General features: G+C 46.3%; 3 protein-coding genes across 3 annotated transcripts; 2 read left to right on the top strand and 1 right to left on the bottom strand.

Moving 5' to 3' along the window:
* The first annotated feature begins 613 nt into the window (after positions 1-613).
* LOC128310488 (probable cytochrome P450 9f2) lies at positions 614-3047 on the top strand. The gene is made up of 2 exons (XM_053047136.1): positions 614-886; positions 1568-3047. Exons 1-2 carry the CDS (start codon positions 675-677, stop codon positions 2985-2987), a joined length of 1632 nt encoding a protein of 543 aa, XP_052903096.1. The 5' UTR covers positions 614-674; the 3' UTR covers positions 2988-3047.
* Positions 3048-6220: 3173 nt separating this feature from the next.
* On the top strand, positions 6221-8795 carry LOC128310486 (probable cytochrome P450 9f2). The gene is made up of 2 exons (XM_053047135.1): positions 6221-6496; positions 7363-8795. The coding sequence occupies exons 1-2, from the start codon at positions 6285-6287 to the stop codon at positions 8789-8791; spliced, it is 1641 nt and encodes a 546-aa protein (XP_052903095.1). The 5' UTR covers positions 6221-6284; the 3' UTR covers positions 8792-8795.
* A 333-nt stretch (positions 8796-9128) lies between these two features.
* On the bottom strand, positions 9129-13369 carry LOC128310485 (helicase POLQ-like). The gene is made up of 4 exons (XM_053047134.1): positions 12876-13369; positions 10178-12807; positions 9333-9851; positions 9129-9263 (listed from the first exon to the last, which is right to left on the bottom strand). The coding sequence occupies exons 1-4, from the start codon at positions 13222-13224 to the stop codon at positions 9192-9194; spliced, it is 3570 nt and encodes a 1189-aa protein (XP_052903094.1). The 5' UTR covers positions 13225-13369; the 3' UTR covers positions 9129-9191.
* Between the last annotated feature and the right edge of the window lie 1549 nt (positions 13370-14918).

Below are 14918 nucleotides of genomic sequence, written 5' to 3'. Positions count from 1 at the left end.
CTACTCATGCACATTCAGCAAACGGTTGAAGTACATCATATTGATCTGTCTGTGGATGCACCTAGAAGTGCTTCGTAACCAGCTTCGAAAGATACAGCTCCACTCACTGCAGATCGGGCTGAATCATCGCTGTGTACCGGCGCAGGGGCTCGGCATTCAATAACGGGTTTGAATTCCCCTTTTTGCCAACCGTAAACAATCGTCTCCCAAGGGTTGATGTTGGTGAGCGAGAATCTGGAATCGTTTGGTGCAAATTTACGACCATCGAAAACCCAGAATGCTCTCCCATTGGCAAACAAAGCACACCGTCACCGTCACATGTGAACCCCACACGCGCCGTTCATTACGCTCGGGGGGCGCAGCTTCTTATTGACAGTTTTTGGACAAATCTGCCCGTCATGCTGCTCAACCAGTTCCGGCGGTGGTCAATTGGGGTGTGTGTGTCTTTTTTTTTTTCTTCTTCAAGCCACATCTTCCCTACCTTATCTAATCGCACCTCGCCCCCCCCACAGTAAACAAAAGAACTACGAGCGTGTGCGTGTGTACGGGCGAACCGGTCGGTGTATAAAATGGGCCAACATTGGCATGGGATCGTTTCAGTGCTGTTTGCAAATTTAACAAGTGCGCTTTGGTGTAACGTTTCAGGAGCTGTGACCGCTGCTCCAACAACCACGATGGAGATTGATTTGATGGTGCTGGTGCCACTGGTGGCCATCCTCGCCACCGTCTACTACTACATCACGAAGAATAACAAATATTTTCATGATAAACCGATACCATCCCTGGCCACGGAGCCACTGTTTGGGAGCACTCGGCGGTTGATGACGAAGAAGACTTCGTTCCATGATTTCATCATCGAAATCTACAACAAGTACCCGTTGGTTAAGTAAGTAATAGAAAGTGTTCAACTGTTCATTATCTGTTTTAAAATATCATACACTATCCTAATACTCAAATTGGACAAAATTATTTGTTGGGCAACAAATTAAACAAAAATTCAATACAAAGTACAGTGGAATACAGGAAGAGATCTTCTTAAAAAAGTGACTAAGTTACTAACCTTACTCCCCGTGTGACGTCTGGAGATTAGATCAGTGGCAATATCGATTTGATAAGATCATCCTTTCGTCTAAAGTCGTTTCTCATCTCGAAGCAGAATCCCAATGTTAGTCGTGTATGATAGAAGAGCGTTACACTGAGATTAGTATTACGTAGACTATATTCCAAAAAAGGAAAAATTGAGTTCCTCTCCGGGCCACACTGCATTTTTCTATACCTTTAATAACTCTTGATATCTCTTGGCGCATAACAATTGGTATCACTCTTGATAACGCTTATCATTGCATTTTCCGTACTTCGTGAACGTCATTGTTGTGATCTTCGTTTAGAGTATATCTCTAAACAATCGGAGGCTCTGACTGTGGTAGGGCTAGGGTAGGAGTCGGCATCGGAAGAAGGAAATCAATTTACAATCTTGAGGTGGAGATAGACACTGCCTAACATTTGAGACACGGTCGTTCATTCTTGGTACATTGGCTGTAGCACATGATTAATTATGTCTTTCCAGAGTTTTTGGCATGCTGGACACAATGCAACGGGTGTTTGTTGTGCGTGACCCAGAACTCATCAAACGAATTGGAGTTAAAGATTTCGACTATTTCGTGAACCATCGGCCAGTGTTCGGAAACGACGAAAACCCACACAACAAGACACTGTTCAGCAAGACGTTGGTTGCGCTGAACGATCAAAAGTGGCGCGATATGAGGGCCACACTAAGTCCCGCCTTTACCGGCAGCAAGATGCGCCAGATGTTCGATCTGATCGTCGAGTGCAGCACCAACATGGTGAAGTATTGTAAGGCAGAGATCCACAAGAATGGTGGTAGACCTTTGGAGTACGAAATGAAGGATGTGTTTACGCGTTTTGCTAACGATGTTATTGCGACGTGCGCGTTCGGCATCAAGGTGGACTCGCTCAAGAACACCGAGAACGATTTCTACGTTAATGGCAAAAAGTTGCTGGCATTCAACCGCCCAATTGCGATGATAAAAATGATTGGACTCCGTTTTGCGCCGAAGTTGATGAGCTGGCTTAACTTGGATCTGTTCGATCGGGAAAATCGCGACTACTTTACCGAGATCATCCGGGACACGTTGAAGACTCGGGAAGCCCACGGTATCGTACGTCCGGATATGGTGAACCTGCTGATGCAGGCACGCAAGGGAGCACTCAAGCAGCAACGAGAGGCAGAAGATCGCACCGAAGTGAAAGGTTTCGCCACCGTGGAAGAGGCAGATATGGAGCAGACCAGCAAGAGTCTTCAGATGACCGAACTGGAAATGGTTGCACAGTGTTTGATCTTCTTCCTGGCTGGGTTTGACACCGTCTCCACATGTTTGACGTTCCTCGCATACGAACTCACCCTCAACAAGGACGTACAGGACAAGCTGTATGAAGAGATCCGCGCTACGAGCAAGTCGCTCGAAGGGAAGTCTCTCACATACGACGCACTCCAGGGTATGCAGTACATGGACATGGTAGTGTCCGAGGCACTGCGTATGTGGAGTCCAGCACCCGCTACCGATCGACTGTGCGTACGCGATTACGTCGTGGATGATGGTGATCGGCTCAAGTTTACCATCGACAAGGGCACGGCGGTGTTCATCCCGATCGCAGGTCTCCACCATGATCCCCAGTACTATCCGAACCCGAGCAAGTTCGATCCGGAGCGCTTCAGCGAGGAAAACCGTGACAAAATCAATCCAAACGCCTATCTTCCGTTCGGCATTGGACCACGCAACTGTATCGGATCCCGCTTTGCGCTGATGGAAGTCAAAGCCATCATCTACTACATGCTGCAGGAGTTCTCATTCGAACCAACGCCAAACACACAGATACCGCTACGTTTGGAAAAAGGTATCGGAAACATTTGTGGAATGCACAGTGAGAAGGGTGTATTTCTTGAGTTCCGACCGAGAAAGGGATGATAAGGGAGTTAGTCTTTAAGCGATAAAATAGAGTATCAGTTAGAAAAATGACAAGAAATTGTGTGCTTCTTACTGAACGAAATACGACGTTCGTAATGATTCAAGAATAGGACATTAATGTGTTATTCTCATCCGTCCGAAATGATATATACCCGAATCGTTACATCTTTACATTCTTAACTACCATGCAGATCATTTGCTTCCCATCGCACTTACAGCATGAATGGTTAAGGTTTCACTCTTCACTAAAATTACTTCGTGATTTACGCATGAAAGGAGTCACTGATCACTTGCTTACAGCAATTGCAAGCGCAAGCCAAGTATTGCAATGGTCGATCAGTATCCCTAAAAGAAAACCAACTGGTGATCGTCGAAGAAGACAACATGCATCCTGCCTTGTGGGCAATGGGGCGTATTATTTCGGTTCATCCTGGCAAGGACGGAACAGTTCGCGTAGTGATGCTGCGCACAGCATCCACAGGATGCTGGATAAGAAGATTGGCACTGGCACTGAATAGCATGCAGTAACTAACCATGTTTACGTTTATTTACTTTCATAGTTGTCAGTAATAACAAGGAAAGGCACAAACCCATAAATTCCATTTCTTTGGTGACCGGAATGTGAGAATTAGGGTTTATCAAAGAACATTCCTTTCACATTCCTATCAAACGCATTAGAAGAGTGTGGGGGAAAAGGCAAAACGGATCCTGCATCTCTTTCGTATTTTGCGCCGTTCCGTCCGTCGAAATCGCTTCAGAAACGGTGAAATTTTTGGTTTCCGACACCAAGAGAGCATGATCAACAAAGAGATAGCTCAAATTTCCGTACCAGACGGTAGCATTTCATCTAGCCGTACCCTTCCCTCTACTGATCATAGCGCTTGATCCGTCAACTGATCTTTCATCTCTCTCCGTTCGTCCAAACAGCACAGCGCGTACCATAACTGTACACAAGTTTTTTTTTATGGAAATAACAATGTGGAATATTTATTGAATATATTTACAAAGGGAATCCTTCTAAACCCCTGACGACAAGAGATATGAATATTGGAAAATAATCGAACAATAAACACTAAATAATGTCTTCGGAAATAGTGGCACTTCATGTTTCCTGCTCCAAATAATTAAAAAACTTACCTGCTGTACAATTATGACACGCACTGTTCAAACTGAAAGGATAAAACGAGACGGAGGATTCTCGTCACAGTAGCTGAGCTATTTACTCTATCGATCGCTCTCCCGAGAGGGTCCTTGTTTGGTAGTATGTGTAACTAATAGCCAATCGTGGAAGATCTTTAATCGATCAATAGCATCACAGTGACTGATAACGTGAGCAAGCGTTATCGATGTATTATGTACAAACATGGCGGATCCTTGTGCGGATCAGACTGATGTTATCTCCTTTCGTGGATGCTCTCTTGGTGTCAGAAATCACAAAACCGGTCGCTTTTTGGCGTGCGCGATCGCATGCATGCGCGGAGAGACTTCGACGAAAGGAAAAGCGCTTAAAAATAATATGCAATGACGACTGAGATGATCGTGTGCTCCTCTAGCGCTTGTAAGCTGGACACTAAACACTAACGGTGATTAATTCATTCCATTTTGCTCTCTGTTGTCCCCCAATAAATATTGTCATTAAGAAAAAGAATAACCATGTGGGAATTCGCTACATTACCTTCATAAAACAGCCAAAATAATCCACTTAACGTACCGTTTGCTCCGCAACATGTGGTGGAGGCAAACAGTACCGCGAGTCAATCTGCTGATATATGTGATATGTGGTATGTGATATGTGATATATAATATGTGATATTAACATCTATTGTACTGCTCTTTATCCGTATCGTCGTATGCTGAGCGATCTCCACGTCCTTCGGGCACCGGCACAGCTCAGCTCGTATGATGAGGCGCGATCAGCACCTGCTGGTGGTGACGCTTTCTTCTAAACGCTTTTACGTACTTACGTGTTTATATTAAGTATTTCGAGGACAGTGTTTTTGTGTGTTTATTAAAAGTTTATTTAATAGTTTGATCTTCGGATTCGTGGTTGAGTTGAGAAAAGGGATCAACGGCGGATCAACTGCTCTCCTTATGCAGTTGACGTAGACAGAAATGAGTTGATTTTTATGTTCTCTGCGTAGAACAAACATACCGCCAGAATGGATGCAGATTACCATAAAATCGTTAACAAACAGGGAAAAAAGTATAAATGTTAGTACGCTTCCTTCAGCTACACCGGAGGAGTCGAAAGGGCAAAAGGGAGAGAGGGAAAGATCTCAACTCTAACTCTTCACGATTTACCCTTTTAGGGTGTGATCTTTGGGCAGTCGATATTGACTACATTCTTCAAGTTGTACGAGGACAACTCTGATCTCTCTTCAGATGTCGAATACAAATTGCTCCGAAGGCAACGATCCTAACACGTCTCGACTGCTCCGAGATTGACCACCGGGGAATTATGACATTCCATGCATCCTTAACGAAAGCTTCTCCTTCTTCTACTATCTGCAATGACAGATACGAACTCCTCTTGGGGGCCCTTTTAGCAAATAAATGGGAGTAATTCGAGCATTCAGTAGTGCGTCACTTTCACGCGATACAATTAGCCCTCACATTGTTTCTACTACTCATGCACATTCAGCAAACGGTTGAAGTACATCATATTGATCTGTCTGTGGATGCACCTAGAAGTGCTTCGTAACCAGCTTCGAAAGATACAGCTCCACTCACTGCAGATCGGGCTGAATCATCGCTGTGTACCGGCGCAGGGGCTCGGCATTCAATAACGGGTTTGAATTCCCCTTTTTGCCAACCGTAAACAATCGTCTCCCAAGGGTTGATGTTGGTGAGCGAGAATCTGGAATCGTTTGGTGCAAATTTACGACCATCGAAAACCCAGAATGCTCTCCCATTGGCAAACAAAGCACACCGTCACCGTCACATGTGAACCCCACACGCGCCGTTCATTACGCTCGGGGGGCGCAGCTTCTTATTGACAGTTTTTGGACAAATCTGCCCGTCATGCTGCTCAACCAGTTCCGGCGGTGGTCAATTGGGGTGTGTGTGTCTTTTTTTTTTTCTTCTTCAAGCCACATCTTCCCTACCTTATCTAATCGCACCTCGCCCCCCCCACAGTAAACAAAAGAACTACGAGCGTGTGCGTGTGTACGGGCGAACCGGTCGGTGTATAAAATGGGCCAACATTGGCATGGGATCGTTTCAGTGCTGTTTGCAAATTTAACAAGTGCGCTTTGGTGTAACGTTTCAGGAGCTGTGACCGCTGCTCCAACAACCACGATGGAGATTGATTTGATGGTGCTGGTGCCACTGGTGGCCATCCTCGCCACCGTCTACTACTACATCACGAAGAATAACAAATATTTTCATGATAAACCGATACCATCCCTGGCCACGGAGCCACTGTTTGGGAGCACTCGGCGGTTGATGACGAAGAAGACTTCGTTCCATGATTTCATCATCGAAATCTACAACAAGTACCCGCTGGTTAAGTAAGTGCAGTACGAAGGGATCTGCGGTGTGTACATTGATAATTATAAGCCCAGTGTTTAGTGCAGTGCAGTAAGAGACCGATTGTGTTTATGCTAGTGACACACTTTCCTAGGCAGGATCCCTTCTTCACCCATTTCGAAGATGATCTTGACTCCTGGCGGTTAAACCGGTTTCACAAGTCAATGCAGCCCTCTGGTGGTGGGTAACGGAATCGATTCGACTCGTAGCCGAATCCCGGTGCTTTTACAAATCATCTCGATCGTTAGTCGAACTTCGATTTGTATGTCCCGTGGCATTATGAGTTCGTGGTGTTGATAGATGTTGGTGTTTCGGAACTCATTCGGTGTTGATAGCGCTTATCATGACATCCTCTGGGTGATGTTTTTTTGAATTTATCTCTCCTGAAGGTTGACGGCGAATGGCGAGAATTGCTAACGATGGGACCGATAATAATTGTGATGAAGATAGAGCCTCGAAGTCTTGTTGAAGGTTCTTAAAATGAGTGTGATTTTGGCTGGAATGTTTCCGTGTACGGTTGATCCAGGAAGAATGCTACTACTTTTGGGTGTAGAATAGTGTTGGATGAATCTGATTCAGATTAATATATCTGAAAGAAATCTTTGAGCTGAATCTGAATCTCTTTTTATGAATCATCCAAGATTTATGATCTCCAGCTAAGAACTTGTCCGTCATGTACACCACTTTCATAAAACTCTGATGATTCATACCTCTTTTGAGAGTCAACTCCCTTAAGATTCACATGAATGACTCTTCTCAAACGATTCATTAAGCATAACACTGTTGCAGACCACTGCCCTCTCTTCGTAGTTCAATTAACTGAGCGTTATGGTCTCTTCCTTTTCAGAGTCTTCGGCATGGTCGACACCCTGCAGCCGGTGTTCGTTGTGCGCGATCCGGAAATTATCAAGCGGATTGGAGTTAAAGACTTTGACCATTTCGTGAACCATCGGCCAGTGTTCGGTAACAACGAAAACCCACACAACACGGCACTGTTCGGCAAGACGCTTATTGCTCTCAACGATCAAAAGTGGCGCGATATGAGGGCCACACTAAGTCCCGCCTTTACCGGTAGCAAGATGCGTCAGATGTTCGATCTGATCGTCGAGTGCAGCTCCAACATGGCGAAGTACTACAAAGAGGAAATCCGCAAGAATGGTGTTAGCTCGCGGGAGCACGAAATGAAGGATGTGTTTACGCGTTACGCTAACGATGTTATTGCGACGTGCGCGTTCGGCATCAAGGTGGACTCGCTCAAGAACACCGAGAACGATTTCTACGTTAATGGCAAAAAGATGATGGCTTTTAACCGACCGATCGTGATGGTAAAATTGATCGGGTTCCGCGTTGTGCCGAAGTTGATGAGCTGGTTTAACTTGGATCTGTTCGATCGTGAACAACGCGACTACTTTACCGAGATCATCCGGGACACGTTGAAGACTCGGGAAGCCCACGGTATCGTACGTCCGGATATGGTGAATCTGCTGATGCAGGCACGCAAGGGAGCACTCAAGCAGCAACGAGAGGCAGAAGATCGCACCGAAGTGAAAGGTTTCGCCACCGTGGAAGAGGCAGATATGGAGCAGACCAGCAAGAGTCTTCAGATGACCGAACTGGAAATGGTTGCACAGTGTTTGATCTTCTTCCTGGCTGGGTTTGACACCGTCTCCACATGTCTGACGTTCCTCGCACACGAACTCACCGTCAACAAGGACGTACAGGACAAGCTGTATGAAGAGATCCGCGCTACGAGCAAGTCGCTCGAAGGGAAGTCTCTCACATACGACGCACTGCAGGGTATGCAATACATGGACATGGTAGTGTCCGAGGCACTGCGTATGTGGAGTCCAGCGCCCGCTACCGATCGACTGTGCGTACGCGATTACGTCGTGGATGACGGTGATCGGCTCAAGTTTACCATCGACAAGGGCACGGCGGTGTTCATCCCGATCGCAGGTCTCCACCATGATCCCCAGTACTATCCGAACCCGAGCAAGTTCGATCCGGAGCGCTTCAGCGAGGAAAACCGTGACAAGATCAATCCAAACGCCTATCTTCCGTTCGGCATTGGACCACGCAACTGTATCGGATCCCGCTTTGCGCTGATGGAAGTCAAAGCCATCATCTACTACATGCTGCAGGAATTCTCGTTCGAACCGACGCCAAACACACAGATACCGCTGCGGCTTGCAAAGGGTTTCGCCGGTATGCGCAGCGAGAAGGGCGTGTTTGTAGAGTTCCGACCGAGAAAGAAAGAGAATGAAGTTAGTATGTAAAGGCACTAAAATAGAGTAACAGTTAGAAAAAAAATTGGCTAGAAGTTTGGCATCCTTTTTTATTCTGTATAATGCTGGAGTCGGTGAATATTCGTTCAATTCACTAATACACAAAGTTCTATTCCAACAAGAAAACAATTCAACCACCAATAACAGACAACTGAACGCTTTGCGCGTGTCCTTTTTGATGGTACTAGAGGATTGATTCGGCTTTTGAAGCCTCCACACCTGTCCTCTTGGTCTTCCCAGCCAATCTTTTAACTCGTCTAGTTGATTATCTAAGTTCAGTTCAGTTCAAGTAAATCGATTCTAACAGATATTGTCGTATTAAAACCAACAATATTTCACTTATCAAAATAAGAAACAAAAAAGATAAATTCGGACGGAAGCATCACCAAGTTTAACGGTTCAACTGCGACAGATATTCCTCTGCCTGTTCGCGTAGCGCATCTACCTCTTCCATTAGCTTAGCCTGTAAAACAAATGCGTAGTGATAAATAAATACTTACATCCGTTTGATAAGAAAATGCTGCTACATTACCTTCGCGCTGAGTATCAACTGATTGGCGGCACGATAGTTAAGATGTTCGATCGTTTCGACTAGCTCTTTCGATTTGGCGCGTGCAATGGAGGCGAGCGTTGTATATCCTGCCCGGTACAGTTGTCTAGCACGGCCGAGTTTCACCGAAGGCAATTCTAGCAATGGCAGCAACTCGAGCTTGCAGTAGTGCGTCAGCCGCTCCGTCATACCCGTCAGCAGATGCTTAAACGCCCACAGCTCCGGGATCTCTTCACACATGCGCAACAAACTGTACGCAGTGCCGGCCGTGCTGGTCATGAGCGTTTGTAGCGAGCCAGCATTTACGTGGTACCGTTGGGCCACTTCCTGCAGGGCGGTTTGTTTCCACAGTTCGTGCACGATCAGCAAACGGATAAAGCGCATCATTTTGGGCTGTGTGTCACCGGCCATGGAACGGCGCGTAAGAATCTTGGCAATCAATCCATTGTTAATGCCGTACCGTTCAGCGATTTTAAGATGCTCGTTCGAGAATTGGTTTACCTATCGGATTGATGACAATTGTTATTAAAAGTTCGTTTAGATTCATGGAGAGATATACAGTCAGTATGTAGGAGAAAAATAAAAAGGGATTACAATACGATTCTTTTTAAAGCTCAGGCATTCAGAAATATTCTTCACGCAATTAATTCCAACTTTAAAGGATCTGTCAGATCAGATCAGTACTGATCGCACTGTACAGGTTTAGTTCTTGTGACTCTACTATAGTAGTCCTACAACTTCTCTTGAAAAATCACAATGATGATCTCTCTCTTCTACCTTCTGAGTGTATATCTCCCCTTTTAAAAAGAATGCTTCCCAATCCTTACCAATACGATGAGATCGTCCGGTTTCAGCTGCACTTCACGACCATCCTCGAGCAGGATCAAATGCAGCAGATCGTATTCATCCAGCACGCACAAATTCTCCCCCAGCACCTTCATTTCGTCGTAAAACCGAACGGCCCGTTCCATATTGAATCCCGCCCGGATGGCCGCCTTTCCAAGCCGATTAACTTCCAGCGGGCTCGTACGTTCGATCGTCTTGATCACCTTGCCCGGATGTGCGGCCGCCTTGTGCACCCGCACGAAGGTTGGCCCAGCAGTGCTATCGTACTGCTGCACACTGGTGGCCGTCTTAAACGGGCTTCTGTCCGATTCCGGCACACCGGTGCCAATTTCCACCAGCATGTTGGGTGGATTGCGCAAGCAGCTATCGTGCCGCGCCTTGATGGCATTCCCTTGGTACAGCTGCACGATCGTTTCATCGGTAACCGCTTCCAGATCGATCGCTCGACGTGTTGCCTGCTGGGCTAGCAATGTACAGCGCACGAGCGCCTGCAGTGCTTCCCGCGTTTCGCACAGATCCAACCCGATGGCACTAAGTACGAGTGACTTGAACTGTGCCCGATCGTCCGCAATCAGTGCCGATTCGGCCACATCCATCGGTGCGCAAAGCATCTCGCAAACCTGCGGTATGTCGCGCTGGGCACAGATTAGAATCGCGTCACCCGTCTCGCCGAAACCGGCCCGACCCGCACGGCCCACCATCTGCTTGTAGCGACTGAGCGTGAGGAAGCTGTTGCCAATGTACGGCGAGCGTATGATGACGCGTCGCGCCGGAAGATTAACTCCCGCCGCTAGCGTTGAGGTGCACACGATCAGTGACAGAATACCAGCACGATACGCATCCTCGATCGTACGACGTTCGTCTTGCGTTAGGCCGGCATGATGGTACGCAACACCAACGCGGAACGCTTGCGGAAGAACCGGCGCGATCGAACCATCCTCCTTAAGCGCCCGTATGATTTGTTCCTTCTCGTCCGCCCTATGCTCCGCCAGCCTGGTTGGCAGATGACTCGCCAACATCGCACACAAGCTTTCGCACTTGCTTTTCGTTGGACAAAACACCAAGCAGGAGCTGTCGGGAATTACCTCCATTATCAACCGAACCACATGGTCTGTATCGAGTCGTCGCAATTCTTCGCCACAGTCCACAAACTCCAGTGCCCGCTTCTCGCCAAAAACGTCCTCCGTACGGCCTGTCTGTCCCTGACTGCGCACCGCGTAAAGATCTTCACCGCACTTGACGAACTCTTTCAGCTCCACGGGACGGAAATCACGGCTGTACACATCCGCCAGCATAAACCGGGCCACCTCGGTTAGGTTGCCGATCGTAGCGCTCATGCCAACGATTTGTATGCCGGCTCGCAGTACCTGCACCTTGGTGATCAGCATCTCCAGGCAAGCGCCACGCCGCTGTTCACCGATCATGTGCAGCTCATCGATCACGATCAAACCAATTTCATTCGCCCGGCCGGCTTCCACCAGCGAATCCATCAGCATCAGCGCCTTCTCGATCGTGCACACAAAGATGGTGTTCTTCTTACGCCGCTTGCGCGGTGGACACTGCCCTTTGCCACCGCTGTACTCCTCCAGCAGGAACTGTAGCTCGAGCGAAAACGGGCTGAGTGCGATCATTTTCTCCTGTGCCAGCGATACGTACGGTACGATGAACAGCACATTCCGTAACCGACAGATGACCTCACGCAGCATCAGAATTTCGGCTACCAACGTTTTCCCACCACTGGTGGGTAGCGCGTAGATAAGATTTCGTCGCTCCTGTATAGCGGGCAGCGCTAGACACTCGCGCTGCCAATCGTAAAGATCGCCAATCCCGCGAAAGTCACGCAATATGCGCCGTACCGCGTTAGGCAACCCAAAAAATGGACCCTTCTCGAGGAAGAGTGAGGAAACCCGTGGCGGACCTGCTGGTGTCGGTGGTGCGGCGCCTGCCTGATCGATCTCCTCATCCCAGTTAATTGCTGCTAGGCTCGTCGAAACCTTTGCCTGAGAGCCACCATCCGGTGCGATGTTGGTCAGATCGAGCAGCGTACGTTCGCAGTTCGCAAAAATACGCTGCACTTCACTCACCTGCAGTCGTTGTGCCTGAGTGTCTTGCTGGAGGGACAATGACGCACTGAGCGGTGACATGTGGTTGGCTGAATCACGCAAAGCCTGCGAGCCGAATATTGGATCAATCTTTTCGAGGCCCTCATCCACCACAGACTGGTCGAGTCGCAGGTACTGCGAAAAGATGGCTCGGTTTGTGAACACCTCGAATGCGTTATCTTCACCACAGACCTGCGACGCGGTTTGTGCGTCACTCAGGCGTCGTAATTTGTCGCGGATGAAGTGATCTGTCGATGTTTGCTCCTGGCCGCACGGAATCATCACATTCAGCAAGTAATCTTCGTCTTCCTCATCTTCAAAACCGTTGGTGTCGGTTTTCCGTTCCGAGCAACCACTGTCCTTGGTGGTGGAACGACTGCTGTTCAGCCTGTTTTCATCCTGTTCCAGTTCCTCTCCATCCATGCTCATGTGAAGCACTAGGATGGGTCGTCCACCTGCGGTCGATTTACGGCGCTTTGGTGTACTTGCCGCCACTTTGCTCCTTGTTGCTGTTTGGAAGTAGGAAAAAAAAGATTACACCATAATCACCACCAAGGGCTACTTCAATCAAACAAACCTTCCAGCGAATGGGATCGCTTCGCATGGTTTGTCTGCTTCGCTTGGCTTAGCGCAACTCGGGACGAAAGGATCGACGGTGATATAGCTCGCGGAGAAGGAGGTTTAATCTGCTGTTCGATACTATCCAAATCGACCGCATTTAGGAACGTATTGTCCATCTCCATCAGCTGCACATTCGTCGTCTCATTCCTTCGTTTCGTTGTCCGCACGGCAACAGGTGGCCGCGCATTGGGAGGCGGTTTTGTAGCAGGACCGCATCGTAGGTCCAAAGGTTGCAAACCTTTGCGCGCTTTCGTTGGCGGACCGGTCGGTACACGGAAGCTACGGTTGGATGCACTTTTCGACATGCTTTACTTTACACTCTTCGCTTACTACTTTACAATGAAACTAAAGAACAACTACTTTACACGTGCTACATAATGCTATGCATGCCAAGTTTAAGGAGCTAGCACTGCGTACTATATACACAAACATTAAATCATGCCGGGATTTTATTGTTGCGATTGCAAAAAGGAACACAATTTGTTTGGGCTTCTGTTGGCCTCCATCCCCCACTGACTAATGCTTTGACAGCTGTCAATAGCACGCACGGTGGTCAATCACATGCTCCGTTTCGTTTTTCTTAAATTAAGTTCCTTGCTGTTTTTTTTAAAGATGCAATGAATGTATGGAATTATTTAACTATGAAATAAACATATTTTTGAATCACGTAGTTTTAATACACATTTACACACACGGATCTACAGTAATTGCATACCAAATGGATTTGACAACCCTCACAGGGCAGCTGACTCGGAACTGTGGTTAATATGAAACATTTCAAGTAGCGTGAAATATTTCAACATGTTTCAAATATCAAAAAAATACGTTAAAGTGCATTCTAGTACGACAGCACACGTGTCGCGTTCGTTCTCATATTGAGTACAATATAAGTTACGGTAAATTATGTGAAATATGAATTTAAAACAATATTGCATCATTTTCATTCATGGTTTATTTGTCTTAGTATCATTTTTATTGATAAACAAAATAAATCGAAGGTAAACAATTACGTTCTGCAAGCGTAGTTACATCTTGAAGAAAGGGAACATTAAAACGCAATTTATCGGTATGATTCTTTCGTTATTTTCCTCTCTCTCTCTCACACACACTTTTCCTTTCACTTTTTCTTTCTCTTTCATTCTCTCTTTCTCTCGCACAGATATGTTTGCCTTCCGGTACATGTTAACAAGCGTATTCTTTAACTTTCCTTACAACTTCATACGATTATACTCCCTTTAAAGCGCGGCCGAAACCTGCACAGAACCTCTCCCAATGATACTCTATATATGCGTTAATAAGCGAACGCTTGTTTTAAGCAATTGTAGATACAAATCTTAACATTAGCAACCGACATTAATTATGACGCGAGTCTATGTTTGTAGGAATTCAATCATTTTTGTTTTATTCGTACATCAGTTTCTCGTTTATAGTAACCTAACGCTGTGGCAGAACCAAGAGGCAGAAATCTTGGGTTTGTCTCAAAAAAAAAAAAAATAGTAAATGCACCTTAATCGTCCACTATTTAAACCTACAAAATATCCTGTTTGAATTTTTTACCTAAGCAATGGAACATTATCAGACATACAAAAATATATCTCATCTCTCACTCCCTCTCGTTTGCTGATTGCAGCAACAAAAATGCACTAGGTTGGCGAATCTGGTGAAGCACAGCAGCGTGATGGCGCTGGCTGGTGGTGGTTTTTTTTTGTTAATGAAACTATCTTGCAAAGAAAAACAGATGCACGGCAACCTCTAAACAGTTGCAAAATTTTGCCTCTCACTCGGTGTCTCGATTTCGTCTATCGCTTGATTTTCCTTCGCTGTTTTACTACTTGTTGTTGCTGACAATTTGGTTTTGGTGCTTTTTTAATCCTTTGTATGATCATATAAATTAATATAAATTCTCTTATTTAAGACTAGATTAACAAAAAAAATGAAAAAATTGAATTGATTGGAAAATTTTTGTCAAAAGAAACAAAACACTTTAAAGAAAATAAGA

The sequence above is a fragment of the Anopheles moucheti genome, chromosome 2 (genome assembly GCF_943734755.1).
Source record: "Anopheles moucheti chromosome 2, idAnoMoucSN_F20_07, whole genome shotgun sequence".
In the NCBI taxonomy this organism is placed as follows: domain Eukaryota; kingdom Metazoa; phylum Arthropoda; class Insecta; order Diptera; family Culicidae; genus Anopheles; species Anopheles moucheti.
Note: the sequence above shows the minus strand (reverse complement) of the source record. Positions and strands in the feature narration are given on the sequence as shown.

Bases quoted from the DNA above. Each gene is read 5' to 3' on its own strand.
- LOC128310485 (XM_053047134.1), bottom strand. From the start codon at position 13,224: ATGTCGAAAAGTGCATCCAACCGTAGCTTCCGTGTACCGACCGGTCCG. The intron at 9,852-10,177 runs GTAAGGATTGGG...TCAATCCGATAG, and splicing joins CGGACGATCTCATCGTATTG to GTAAACCAATTCTCGAACGA. The intron at 9,264-9,332 runs GTAATGTAGCAG...TTTGTTTTACAG, and splicing joins AGTTGATACTCAGCGCGAAG to GCTAAGCTAATGGAAGAGGT.
- LOC128310486 (XM_053047135.1), top strand. From the start codon at position 6,285: ATGGAGATTGATTTGATGGTGCTGGTGCCACTGGTGGCCATCCTCGCC. The intron at 6,497-7,362 runs GTAAGTGCAGTA...CTTCCTTTTCAG, and splicing joins AACAAGTACCCGCTGGTTAA to AGTCTTCGGCATGGTCGACA.
- LOC128310488 (XM_053047136.1), top strand. From the start codon at position 675: ATGGAGATTGATTTGATGGTGCTGGTGCCACTGGTGGCCATCCTCGCC. The intron at 887-1,567 runs GTAAGTAATAGA...ATGTCTTTCCAG, and splicing joins AACAAGTACCCGTTGGTTAA to AGTTTTTGGCATGCTGGACA.